This window comes from Crinia signifera, unplaced genomic scaffold (genome assembly GCF_055691185.1).
Source record: "Crinia signifera unplaced genomic scaffold, ASM5569118v1 HAP2_SCAFFOLD_97, whole genome shotgun sequence".
NCBI lineage: Eukaryota > Metazoa > Chordata > Amphibia > Anura > Myobatrachidae > Crinia > Crinia signifera.
Window position 1 is genome coordinate 320,470 of NW_028142851.1, and position 13,696 is coordinate 334,165.

The following is a 13,696-nucleotide window of genomic DNA, read 5'->3' on the forward strand; positions in this document are numbered from 1 at the left end:
TGCTTATACACTTTAAAATCGTATCACATCGCATGCGGCTATATGGCATGCGATGCCATACAATGCATAAGATGCCATACAATTGAAAATCGTGGGCGCCTTGCTAGGAAACAAGTACCGAATTATATAATAAATTGCTTCGCACAATCACTGGCGCACATCATTGACCCTTTCTGAGCGAGCTAGATTCCTGGCAGCTCAAATAGCCCATGCTAAATGGTTGACGCAATCGCTACGTGTGTAGACCCCATTACATCCATCAAAATTACAGTTTTGTTTTTAATATGGTTAAGATAAAGAAATTAATTCAATCACCCAAACTTAATGATCTATTAAAGATTATTAACTTTTAAATTATGCAATATTACTCAATATTAGTCTCCTGGTGCATCCTAGCTGCAAGACATTGCAACTATGACGCATTTTCTGTTGAAGTAAACGATGCTCATTGCTAGCAGAGTCTCACAGGACTGAGTTGTTATTTGCCGCTACTGCAGCAATGATTTATGAGGACACATCTATATTAAACTGGCAGTTGCATTGGTAGGGTTTTAGCTTTTACCTTTATCTGGGTTATCAGAATACTTTAGTAGAAACTGTCACCTACTGTACATTGAATTACTGCGTTTTACTGATTGTATTTATGGACTATAACCACTGTACGAAGCTGGTTACACCTGATGAAGATGAGATAGAGAGAGAGCGCTAACCTCCTCCACAGACACTGTAGAATCCAACTGCAGATTGGGTAGTCGGATCACAGTGACATCTATATTTTCTTTCAGTCTATGTTCTGTAGCCTGTGGGCTTTGAAGAAGGTCAGTGCAAATGTCAAAGTTTTCTACAGCCTGCTCCATGTCCCCCTGAACAGAAAGAAAACAATCACGTTTGATTTAAGTACAGTCCTGGAATCTAAGACAGCCTCTTACTGTATGTTAGTCAGATCATTTCAGGTAGCAGTAAACTTTGCAAGTTCCAGTATGGGGGGTATTTAATCTTGGATTCTGACTGTCAGAACATTAAAACAGTCGGAATACTGGCCAGTTTTTGCCCAGCTCGATAGAAACTCGACAGGCCAAAATGGCTGGATTGTCGAAAAATGGCTGTGAATTTGACAATCCACGGCCATTTCCGACAAAACAGATCTTGTATTAAAGTCAGATCTGTTTTGTCAAAATCCACCTTCAACGCTGTCAGCAATGGCATCACTGAATAGGCGGCAGGCACTATTTCCCCTGACGGAAATAGCGCCTGGGGTTGACTACCGCCCATGATCCAAGATTTCATTTTATTTGAAATAGGTCAAAATAAATGCTAAAGATAATAAATGTATATACAAACATATATACACATACATATACCTGTCTATGTATGTCATATATATTTCTAGAGAGAGATAGAGAAAAGAAAAGAAAGAAAAAAAAAACAGCAGTAGTTATATTGTATAACATAATTATAATTAGTACCATTATGAAATGCCAAGTCTAAATTATACCGGTCTATGCTCTAATGTTTCTTTTCATTATAGTCACATATAAAAAAAAAGAATCAGTTCTATGTTACATAAATGGATCATTGACAAGTTACTTTATGTAGAAAATTGCCATTGTGCTATGCAGACATGGAAACAACCGCAGTGTAATCAGCCTCCTAACAATACCAGGTGAGTAATCACAGCTCACTGTAGTCAGGCAACTGACCTGCAGAGCCAAGAAGCGAGCCTTCAGCCAGTATACCCTCACTACATAATACAGCCAGCCATTTGGAAATAGGTCATGTTGAGAACCTGCAAAGCCCATCATCATCTGATCCTCCAAAAAGTGAGGGCCAGGAAAGTCTGGTCCAAAGCACTCCACAGGGAGTCCAGGAGGACACTTTCTAGGAGAAACTACAGACAAGAAACTACTGTTAACGTTCAGTTAAATAAGCTAATGGGACATGGAATATTCATCAGATGAATAAACAAAGTTATCAGAGGAATAAACATGCCAAAGGAAACCGATATTTCAAAACATGATGTTGTAATACCTGTACCATTCTTCACTTTTGCCAGAAGCCATTGGTCCAGCTGTAGCTCCATGCATGTCAGACTCATAACCATCATGTCCTATTAAAATACAGTACATATTTAAACAAAAAAATATTTAAATACCAAGAAAGTAAACGGCATCAAAAACAAAATCGCAAACTATTTATATAGTATAGAATGAAAAATGTATTTGGTTAAATCCTTCTCCACCATTCCATGTCTGGACACTAGATTCTATGGGGCTATTGGGTACAGGGAGCAGTAGTAGGAGCGGGTATGGGTATAGGGTTGACTCAATGAAAGTCGATATACATTAAGTTGGCCACCGAAGGTCAACATGGCTAATGTTGACAGGGTTGGAAGGTTGCCACAAGCATTAGGTCGACTGTCAAAAGGTCGACAAGAGTTTTTCAAATTTTTTTTGTAAAGCAGATGAGCGGCTTTCCCGACGATGATGCAGGAGCGCGCATCACCACTTGCCGCTCATTGCTGAAAGCCACTCAAACTTGGTGTTTTATTGTCTGAGCAAAATAGCTTGAGAGCACCTGAAGTAGAGTATGGAAGCCAGGGAGAATAGCATGCAAGCTCTGGCAATGCCTAAATAAGATACATAACGTCTCTCTCTCTCATCAATGTTATTTCAGAATAAAAAACATGCATTATTTTAAAATCGTCCAGTTATTAAGCAATTATTATTCCTTACTTGACTATGGACATCATTCTATGTAGAACAGAGTATACTTACGACAGGACAACCTACTCATAACTCCTCTATTTCACAAAAACATCCACATTAAAAGTAATTAAATACAGCGTTAAGACAAATATAAGTGAAACTAAACATGGACTGATAAAAAGATACCTTATTTCGCTTCTTACCTGAATGTGCTGGTCCTTGCAGTCCCTCAGCAGTGGATTCGGCAGCCCGTTGCTGTGTTTCCTCCAGCTAGCATGTATATTAAGCACTACCTCCACCAGACCTGAGGGCCACTTCACCATGAACTTCTGGGCAATTACTTTCAGATACCTCATCATAAGTTCCAAGATTCCCCCATTAGTTAAATTATCCAGTAAGAACTGATGCACATCTTGCTTCTCTATAATGGAAACATACAAGGGATGAGGACAGAGATGAATACACAGAAAAGAGTCAGAAAGTTGCAATCATGGTGCTTACTATACAATCATCTTGGTTTAAGCATCACATTGAAACGATTAGTTAAGCGATTTATATTGTTTTCTGGTGTACACGTCATAAGTTACCTGTGTAGCCACTTTCTCTTTTGTCCCACTTTTTTTTTTCTCAATACCTATTGTTCTAACTCCAACATTTTACTTTTCTTAGGTTTCTTTTTTTTTTAAATAAAAACAGCACAATTAGAATATGCAAATAACCTCTAATTTCAAAACTTCCCTATATTTTTCAAATCAAAATACAAGCAGATGACTGAAGAACATTTCATTTATTGTGAATACTTTGATATAGAGAGCTCACAAAAATACACCTACAGTAGAACAAAAAAGATTCCTTTGTAATATACACACACACACACACAATTAAATAAATACATTTAGAGAGAATCTAATCAGCCAATTAACTTGTGACACTTAGTGGGTATAGTTAAGCACAACCTATTTTTCTCCACGTGTCAGGTACTGTATGATGGGGTATATAATAAAACCGCCTTGTAGGACATCGGCTTCTCAAAAAAAAAAAAATTATGCTAATCCTGTGTGGAATAGTTTTCTTTCAGTGTCCCAGAAGATTCTCTTCTAGGTTGCATAGGCATGTTATCCCGAGGTCGGCGGCTGGCGGGGGACGGCGGTTGGTGATAGAATCGCCAGGAGCAGCTCACATGAGAGATGCTCCATCTGTATGTCTTCTAGTTGTATAGTGGCAAGGTTATACTCATTGCTTCAATAAAATAAAATGAATAAACAAAATAATACGATTTCCATGCTAGCAGCTCCTGATTGGCCGCTAGGCCGCAAGGCGGCCAATAGCGGCATTCGGGAGGCGGAGCTGCACGATGTAAACAAACACCGTGCGGCTCTCAGCTGTTCGCTTGGTTCGCGTGTCGGTTTGTTATTTTGCAAAGACCCATTCCCTGGACAACGTCGCCCTGTGACAGGTGAGTATGGTTTCCTTCCATAGGTTCCCACATGGATTTCGTCAGGCTCCGGACGCCATCGCCGACAGGGATGCCGACATGGATCCAGATACGAACACAGACCAGGTCATCAGGACCAGGGCTACCTACGGGCTCAAGATAGGTAAGTATCAGTATGTGTGGGCTGTGGATGTATTAAACTTTTATTTTTCACATGTGTCAGTGTGTTTATTGTACTATTTCTTTTACTGTGGAACTACAAGTTACAGTGGGCCCTTTAATGCCCCGCAGGCTGGGACTTTTGGTTCTCCAAGTCCCAGCTTGCGGGGGAGGCTTGCTGGGACTCATAGTTCCACAGTAAAAGACAATAGTTTTTATTCTATTTTTTTTACACCATTCCATCAGCTCGATGACCACCGCACAGGTGCATCGGGGACAGCACCAGGCTTCAGCCTGGTCAGGTAAGTCCTGGAGGGCTTCAGAAGCGGTCGGGCCCGTTCTGACGATAATGGCCGTGGATTAGCGTTATCCGAGCTGCAGTTCGACAATCCGCGGCCATGCCCCCTTTAAATAAACACGGTTCTCTTGTTATTTTATGTTTATTCATGGTATTACCTCACATGTGAATCGAATAATCAATTAGCAAAACAGGTATTTATACCTCCCACAACCACATTTGCTCCTGAGGAAGCTGGAAGTTCCAGGGAAACGCGTTGAGCTTAAACACTATTGCTGACTACATCCTGCTACAGAAAAGTGACCGGGTTCGTTTTTCATCCCTTGAAATCCCCCACCACCACTTGGACATATCGTTTTATGGGTTACAGCATCATCCCTAATTTCCAAGATAAGGAGGACGTTTTCATTGGGACCCTTGAGCCTTTGAAAATATAAGGCAAACCAAGAACCGCAGTTGTCACAATCCGTCTGGCTAACAGAAAAAGAACCAGAAAGAAAGGATGGTAATATAAACATCAGCATATCACCCTTCCCCTTTATATCGGGACTATTGGTAATAATACCTCTAAGCAATAAGATCTGCTAATTGATTCACACTATTACGAGATAATTTTAATATTTTATTATTATTTTTTATTTTCTATATTTGTATAAATGTATGTATATTTTTCATATGCTTTTTATATATAAAAAATCTTAAAGAGAACCGTGTTATTAATTATTAAGACAGCAAGCGCTGGCACACCTCCATTTTCTATAACACTAACTTTTGGGGTTCTTGACAAAGCCCTGTGCCAGCTGCTAGTAATTGCGCAACACACACCACTTGTTTTTCCCCCTTTGCGCCCATTGGCAGGCGGGACATTGAAACCAGCGGGGATCGACAGCTGTGATCCCAGATTGCATACCCCCCTATATCTGAGCAGCAAACGGTCTGTCTTCAGAAAGGCACCTGAGCACTCTACTTCTAATTTTTAAGCTTGTAGGCCCAGTTTAGTGAGTGTGGGATGTATTTCTACAGCACAGAAATACTAAGGACTTCGCTATAGGAACCCATTTAGAAATGGCAATGGTCACATCATTAAAAAGTATTCACCTTCATTATCACCAGCATTCCTTTATAAGAACATGCTCTATTTTAAAAGGAAAATGTTACTTTTTTTTGCACTAACCTGATTCCGTGAATGTAGTGGAATCGAAAGACATTACAAGATCACCATCGGGGAATTGGTCCTGTTTTAAGTCAGTCTGCATCTCATAGTTGCCAAAGGAATCCTCATCTTCCTCGGAGTCAGATTTGCGGAGCCTGGAGGACACACGAGCAATATAAAGTTTTCTCTGATGCTGCTTTCCCACTGCCTACACGGGTAAAGACCCGTTTTTTTTAAACGGGTCTTTAAACGGGTAAGAGCCATAAAGACTCTTTCCCACTGCAGCTTTTAAACGGTAAATTACCGTTTAAAAGCTGTTTTTGTCACATTCACACTTACCCGTTTAAAAACCCGTTTAAGCAGTGTAAAGATAGGGGGGGGGGGAGAATAAAAAAAAAAAAAACGGCGTGGGGTCCCCCCCACTGCCGAAACCAGCACCAGGCTGAAGGAGCCGGGGCTGGTAATAAAAAATCAGGAAACCCGACAAATAGGGGTTCCCTGATTTTTTACAACCAGCCCCAGGCTCCAGGTCCGGGGCTGGTTCCCAAAATACGGGGGACAAAATGACTAGGGGTCCCCCGTATTTTAAGAACCAGCCCCAGGCACAACCAGCCAGCAGGGTAATGCCACAGCCGGGGGACACTTATGATATAAGTTCCCGCGGCCAAAGCATTAACCCTACCGACCAGTCAGCCTGGCCAGGGGCCCTGGGGGAGTGGGGACCCCCCCAATAAAGGGGTCCCCCCCCTCCAGGACTTACCTGACCAGGCTGAAGCCTGGTGCTGTCCCCGGTGACCCTGGAGCGGTGGTCACCGGGCTGATGGTATTGTGTAAAAAATAGAATAAAAACCATTGTCTTTTACTGGTGAACTATGAGTCCCAGCAAGCCTCCCCCGCAAGCTGGGACTTGGAGAACCACAAGTCCCAGCCTGCGGGGCATTAAAGGGCCCGCTGGGTCTTGTAGTTCCACAGTAAAAGAAAGAGTTAAATAAACACACTGACACACGTGAAAAATAAAAGTTTAATACATACATAACACATACATACTGATACTTACCTATCTTGAGCCCGTAGGTAGCCCTGGTCCTGATGTCCTGGTCCGTGTCGGCGTCTGTATCCAGTCGGCATCCCTGTCGGCGACGGCGTCGGCGGTCCGGAGTCCGAAGAAATCCATTTGGGAAGCTGTGGAAGGAAATCCTACTCACCTGTCCCAGCGCGACGTAGTCCAGGTAAGGTCTTTGCAAAAAAAACAAACCGACACCCGAACCAAGCGAACAGGCAGAGAGCCACACGGTGTGTTTACATCGTGCGGCTCCGCCCCCGAATGCCGCTATTGGCCGCCTTGCGGCCTAGCGGCCAATCAGGAGCCGCTAGGCCGCAAGGCGGCCAATAGCGGCATTCGGGAGGCGGAGCCGCACGATGTAAACAAACACACGTGCGTCTCCGTCAGTCCGGTCTGGTTCGGGTGTCGGTTTGTTTTTTTTGCAAAGACCTTACCTGGACTACGTCGCGCTGGGACAGGTGAGTAGGATTTCCTTCCACAGCTTCCCAAATGGATTTCTTCGGACTCCGGACCGCCGACGCCGTCGCCGACAGGGATGCCGACTGGATACAGACGCCGACACGGACCAGGACATCAGGACCAGGGCTACCTACGGGCTCAAGATAGGTAAGTATCAGTATGTATGTGTTATGTATGTATTAAACTTTTATTTTTCACGTGTGTCAGTGTGTTTATTTAACTCTTTCTTTTACTGTGGAACTACAAGACCCAGCGGGCCCTTTAATGCCCCGCAGGCTGGGACTTGTGGTTCTCCAAGTCCCAGCTTGCGGGGGAGGCTTGCTGGGACTCATAGTTCACCAGTAAAAGACAATGGTTTTTATTCTATTTTTTACACAATACCATCAGCCCGGTGACCACCGCTCCAGGGTCACCGGGGACAGCACCAGGCTTCAGCCTGGTCAGGTAAGTCCTGGAGGGGGGGGACCCCTTTATTGGGGGGGTCCCCACTCCCCCAGGGCCCCTGGCCAGGCTGACTGGTCGGTAGGGTTAATGCTTTGGCCGCGGGAACTTATATCATAAGTGTCCCCCGGCTGTGGCATTACCCTGCTGGCTGGTTGTGCCTGGGGCTGGTTCTTAAAATACGGGGGACCCCTAGTCATTTTGTCCCCCGTATTTTGGGAACCAGCCCCGGACCTGGAGCCTGGGGCTGGTTGTAAAAAATCAGGGAACCCCTATTTGTCGGGTTTCCTGATTTTTTATTACCAGCCCCGGCTCCTTCAGCCTGGTGCTGGTTTCGGCAGTGGGGGGGGACCCCATGCCGGTTTTTTTTTTAACGGGTAAAGGGCTACCCCTTTCCCACTGCCGAAAAAACGGCTATTACACGGTAAAAACACTGCTTTTTACACGGGTAACAAAAACCGGTATTTGTTACCCGTGTAAAGCAACCTGGAGCTTTCACACTGCAGCTCTAGCCGTTTAAAAAGGCTAAAAAAACGGCATTTACACGTGTAAAGCCTGCAGTGGGAAAGGGGTATCAGTTTCTTCTGTTTGTCCACACATTTTTGATTGGCAGCACCAAGCACTAGTTTTTCCTATTACATAGAGCAGGCGTTCCCAATCTATTTTGAATCACGGCACCCTAGAGTATCAGAATATTTTTCACGGCACCCCTAGGCCAATTTGTGTTTACTTAGATTGGGTTTATATGTGATTCTTAAGGCCCCCATACACTATGAGATTTATCTGACCTGTAAAATTGCATCTGATTTCCCCTGAACTTCCCCAGCAGCTTCCCAGGAGGCCTACATACAATTTGACACTTGATGTGCCATTTTTTTCATCCAATTTGCGTCAGATAAATCACATGATTTATCTGACGCAAATTGGATGTGCCATGAGATTTATCTGATGGGATGGCCCTAGGGAGTGGCCTAAACGGTGCTATACCTTGCAGGTATTACTGTTCTGCTCATTATCACACAAAAGACACAGGGGTTTGAAAGCTAAATTTTGGTCTATTTAATTACCGTTTTCAAGCTCATACAAACAGTAAATAGTACATACCTAAATAATCTCCACCAGCACAGGTCGTCAGCTCCCCGCTGCATGTCCGAGTCCAATGACGTCACTGTCCAAACTGGCAGGTATACATCGCTGGACGGTGACGTCATTGGACTCGGACACGCAGCGGGGAGCTGACGACCTGGGCGCGGCGTTGGTGGAGATTATTTAGGTATGTACCATTTACTGTTTATATGAGCTTGAAAACGGTCATTAAATAGACCGAAACGTAGCTTTCAGACCACTGTGTCCACAGTGAAAGAAGAAATAACCAATCAGAAAGCTGCAACCCTAATGGCTTCCATCGCTCTACCTACCTTCCCCAGCGCCGCCATGTTGGAGGTGGGAGGGGCCAGTTCCATGCGTGCCGTCACAGCATAATGATGTCGGGCAGGACTGGAGCCGGGCAATTTAAATTTAATTAAATGCCCCCACTCCCCCTGTGCAGCGCCCTGTGTCTGCCCTGCCGCTGCCTGTCATATATTTTGACAGGCGCAGGCTGCGGCAGCCAGCAGCCCAGTTACACTACTGAGTAGCCCACAGCCCGCAGTTACACTACTGAGTGTACAGACTTGGAGGAGGGGAGGAAGCGCCTTTAAGGGCCAGCGCCTACCTGCTTTGCAGACTGTGCTGAGCGGGTAGCGCCGGCCCTGATATGGGGTTAAGGACCTAGTGACCGGGTATGGGGGGCATAGAGTGTAGGACATGGGGGTAAGGACCCAGTGACAGGGAATAAAGGGCATAAAGTGTGGTACATGGGGATAAGGGCCCAGTGACAGGGTATAGGGGGCATAGAGTGTGCTACATGGGGTAAAAGCTCAGCGATGTAGTATAGGGGGCATACGGCTTGGTACATGGGAATTAGGGCCCAGTGACGGGTTATAGGGAACATATAGTGTGGTACACTATCTCTTCCCCCCCCATTCATGTATGGGCACAGTTATAGGGTACAGAGAGTGTGGTGAGGGTCTAGTGATGAGACTTTTTTTTAATCTGTAACTCATTTACTTGTTTGCTCTGTGATTATATATATATATATATATATATATATATATATATATATATATATATATATATATATTATACATACACACACAGAGCAAACAAGTAAATGAGTCACAGATAAAAAACAAAAACGTCTAACCTGCTCATCACTGGACCCTCACACTCTAGTGGGAGTCCGGGCTCTGCTAACCGAGCCTTCATCCAGCAGCAGAGGAGAGGGGGGAGTGCTGTTATATATCAGCAGAGCAGGGGGGGGAAGTCCGGGCTGAGGGCTCTGCTGCGTGTGCTGAGTTGACATCTAGCAGCAGCAGCAGCAGCACGGAAGATTCTCCCTGCCGCCCTCTGACCTCTTCTTTCCGTGGTGCCTGTCACTTCCTGTGACATGTTACAGCTGCTGCTGCTTCTACACTGGGGGCTGGAGAAGGTCCACAGCGCCCGAGGGAGGTACCCGGAGATATATCGGATCTGAAACATCGTGGGTGCTAAAAAGCACCCAAGATGTGCCCAGATTCCGATATATCTAGTCTTCAGCAGGTCCGACGCCCTGATCCGATCTGATGCGCACGGGACCGCGCATCAGATCAGATGTCAAACACATGCGATTTTCGTCCGATTTCATCCGATTTATCGGCCCAAAGGGCCGAAATCGGATGAAATCGGACGAAAATCGCATAGTGTATGGGGGCCTTTAGGGTCAGTTATGTGTTAAAGGGCAGGATTTGCTTCTGTTTGTACACATTTTATGATTAGCAGCCACCAGCACTGGTTTTGCTCATAAATAACGAACCATTAATAATTTGAGTTGGTCCTGGACCACCAACCCAGGGCACCCCTGCAAATGTCCCGAGGCACCCCAGGGAGCCACGGCACACAGTTTGGGAACCACTGACATAGAGTCTATAGATCATAATTAATTTGAATTGGTCCTGGGCCACCAACCCAAGGCACCACAGGGTATTTTTAAGAAAAATGTATTTACAGTTTCGGTACTTGTGTATTATCATGGCGCCCACTAAGCAAAATGCTTAGCGGGCGATTCTGCGTAAGAAAATGCGTTTTTTGCGTGCGATGCGATTTTCCCATGTAATTTATTCATTGCTCTTTTTTGCCCCCGGGCGGTGCGATCGCATCGCATGTGATTGTATCGCACCGCAAAATCACATGCGATTTTATAGGGTGCGATGTCATTTACTTTACACTTATATGAGATGCAATGAGATTGAGGCAACCCCCCACTACACATGCCACCCCAAAGCGTGGCGAGCGCAGCGAGCCCCACGAGGGGGCGGCGGAACGCGTCCTCCCGACTTTTTCATACCCCCACTATCCACGTCGGCGTGGAGTTGATTTAATATAGTGTGGCGAGCCACTGAGCCCGAAGCGTGGCGAGCCCCGCGGAATACATGTTACGTAATACGCGTCTGCTCGCCACGCTTCGGTTTTGCGGTGCCATGCAATGCGATCCGCTGCACCGCCTGGAGCAAAAAAAGAACAGTGAATAAATTACATAGGAAATTCGCATCGCATCGTACGCATGCGATTTGACAACGTGCCGTACATATGCTAATTGGGCGCCGTGATAATACCACAGTTTCTTATATAGTGCAGCAGATTCCGTTGCGCTTTACAAGTGTAGTGAAAAATGACAAATAGAATAGGCACAAAATTTATTAAGATACTGTAATAAGTTAGTCATATTGTTTCTAAACATACACCAAATGTCCAATATCAGTCAGAACTACTTGAATATCTGTTACGTTATTACTAAATATCCAACAACCAGACATTTTCTCAATTTATCTTCAGACATGAATGTATCAGCGGTTATCGCATTTAAAAAAAAAAAAAATCTTGAAACAAGAGTTGGAGAAACAGTATGGATCCAGTGCTAAAGAAAACATTGGGCCTGATTCAGACCCAACTGGTCAGGGACGAATTTGGCCCCGTTTCCAATTGTGTGGGTATGCGCATGCGTGAAAATGCACATGTGCAGACCCCCTGTGTGAATGCCTTCGGCGAGTATCACACGAGTTTACCGGTTCGCTAGGCTGCGAACATATGCAGCCTAGCAAAAAGGTCTGAATCAGGCCCATTGTTTCTTGCATTTGTTTTATTTTCAACTAGTTAGGTCTCAGATTATTCAAAATATCTTTGTAGACAGGAAAAACCTCTGAATACAATGCGCTATACTTAGTTGCTGCCTAGTCTACAAATGTACAGATTCATACGTTCTCATCTATGGTTTATTGTAAACTCTACTTTGATTCTGGCATTGGCATTTGCCCAACTTAGTTGGGCAAATGTAACTTTTGCACACAAGGTATACAAGGCAAGAAGGTAGCTGGTTGAGAATCGATACTGCTATAATGGGTATAACTAGGAAGAGTAACTGTTTATTAAGAATAAGAGTGTACAGAAGATAGCTGTCTGTAGTGAGGATTCAAGCTTAATGGAGGTGGAATTTATTGGAAGCTGAATCAGGAGAAGAACGGAAGCTGGTTTGGTAATGACCAAACTGGAATCAGTAAAAACGGAAAAGCAATTAGACTTGTACTGACTTGTGCTGGGTTGGCACCGGCCAGACTGGAAAGAAGACTGGAGTCAGACTTGAAATGACTTGCGCCAGCCAGACCGGAACTGGAATAGGAAGCAACAAGCCAGGGAAAATACAGACTACTGATACCTAGGATAACCAGTAAAGTATGCAGCGCAGATAGCAAGAACAAGTTGGATCCTGTGAATTGCTGGAAAGAAGACAGAGCTTCCAGGAAAAGTGAGAATGAACACAGGAATCCGGAACCTAGACTAAGATGAAGCAGTAATGTTCTGGGCGACTGCTGGAGCTCATAGGTGCCCTTTTATCTCCCTTGCTGTGTAGCAATTGGTGAGGGGAGTCATCTGACTGGACTGGGGCCTGCAATTGGAGGAGGGGAGATCAGGTGACTGCAAAATGGCGGCTCCCAGGCGGAGATGGCAAGAAAGTCCACGGGGAGCATTGAGGTGACAAAGTAACTGCATTGCGGTCCAGGGCGGAAGCTGAAGCACAGACCATGGAAGCCAGAGTGAGCAGCACAACCAGTAAGGGATGTTACGCAAATCTATGTTGCCTGACATTGCCTAGCTAATTGCTTTCAGCAGTCAGAGCTAGGGTGGCCAATCCTGGCATCGGCGGAATCACAGGATTTAGGGCAGTATTCAATGAAAAAAATTCTCTGTCCATGGCGAGAGATTTTTTCTCTCGCCATGCACTCTCCGTGTTCCGGAGCCTCCTGCTCCCACTATTCAATGTATTTAAGACTCGCCGCCACTCGCGGCGAGTCTTAACCCCTGCAGCGGACGAGCGTCCGCGGCAGGGAGCTGACAGGGAGCCGTGGGACGGTGGCATCCAGGGAGATTAAAGTCTCCCTGGATGCACCAGAACATATGTGGAGGGGAGGGGGCTCCCCAGGACCCAGGCAGCACAGGCTGCCCCCCCCCCCTATAGCCAGCGGGGGACCCAGTATTCACTGCACCCGATCGTGCATATTAACGATCGGGTGCAGTGAATATATGAATATCTAATGAGCGGCTCGAACGCTCCGGCCCCCTGCTGGCTGCACTGTAAAAAAAAAAAAAAAATAATAATAATTTTAAAAAAATATATATTTTTTTATTAAATATATATTCATGTGCTATAAGCACATGAATAAAAATAACATGCCCCTTCACAGAAAAAAAACCCTGATTTTTTGACACCAAAATAAAAAAAAAAAAAACCTTTTAGTTTAAAAGTTCACATTCCAGCTCTCCATCAAAAGATGGAGAATTTCTACACGGAGAGAGACGGCGAAAATCACTTAGAAAGACGGCGAATATTTCACATTGAATAGGGTGGTTC

At 44.9% G+C, this 13,696-nt stretch overlaps 1 protein-coding gene across 6 annotated transcripts in view; it reads right to left on the reverse strand.

The window, feature by feature from the left end:
* The window catches only part of CABIN1 (calcineurin binding protein 1), a 245,997-nt gene that overhangs the window by 203,514 nt on the left and 28,787 nt on the right, over positions 1 to 13,696 (reverse strand). For all 6 annotated transcript variants that reach the window (XM_083168467.1, XM_083168471.1, XM_083168470.1 and 3 more), the window contains 5 exons: positions 5,772 to 5,905; positions 2,909 to 3,126; positions 2,029 to 2,107; positions 1,701 to 1,888; positions 711 to 863 (listed from right to left, as the gene is read on the reverse strand). In XM_083168467.1, the coding sequence (XP_083024593.1) occupies positions 711 to 863; positions 1,701 to 1,888; positions 2,029 to 2,107; positions 2,909 to 3,126; positions 5,772 to 5,905 (772 nt within the window). The remainder of the gene's footprint in view (positions 1 to 710; positions 864 to 1,700; positions 1,889 to 2,028; positions 2,108 to 2,908; positions 3,127 to 5,771; positions 5,906 to 13,696) is intronic.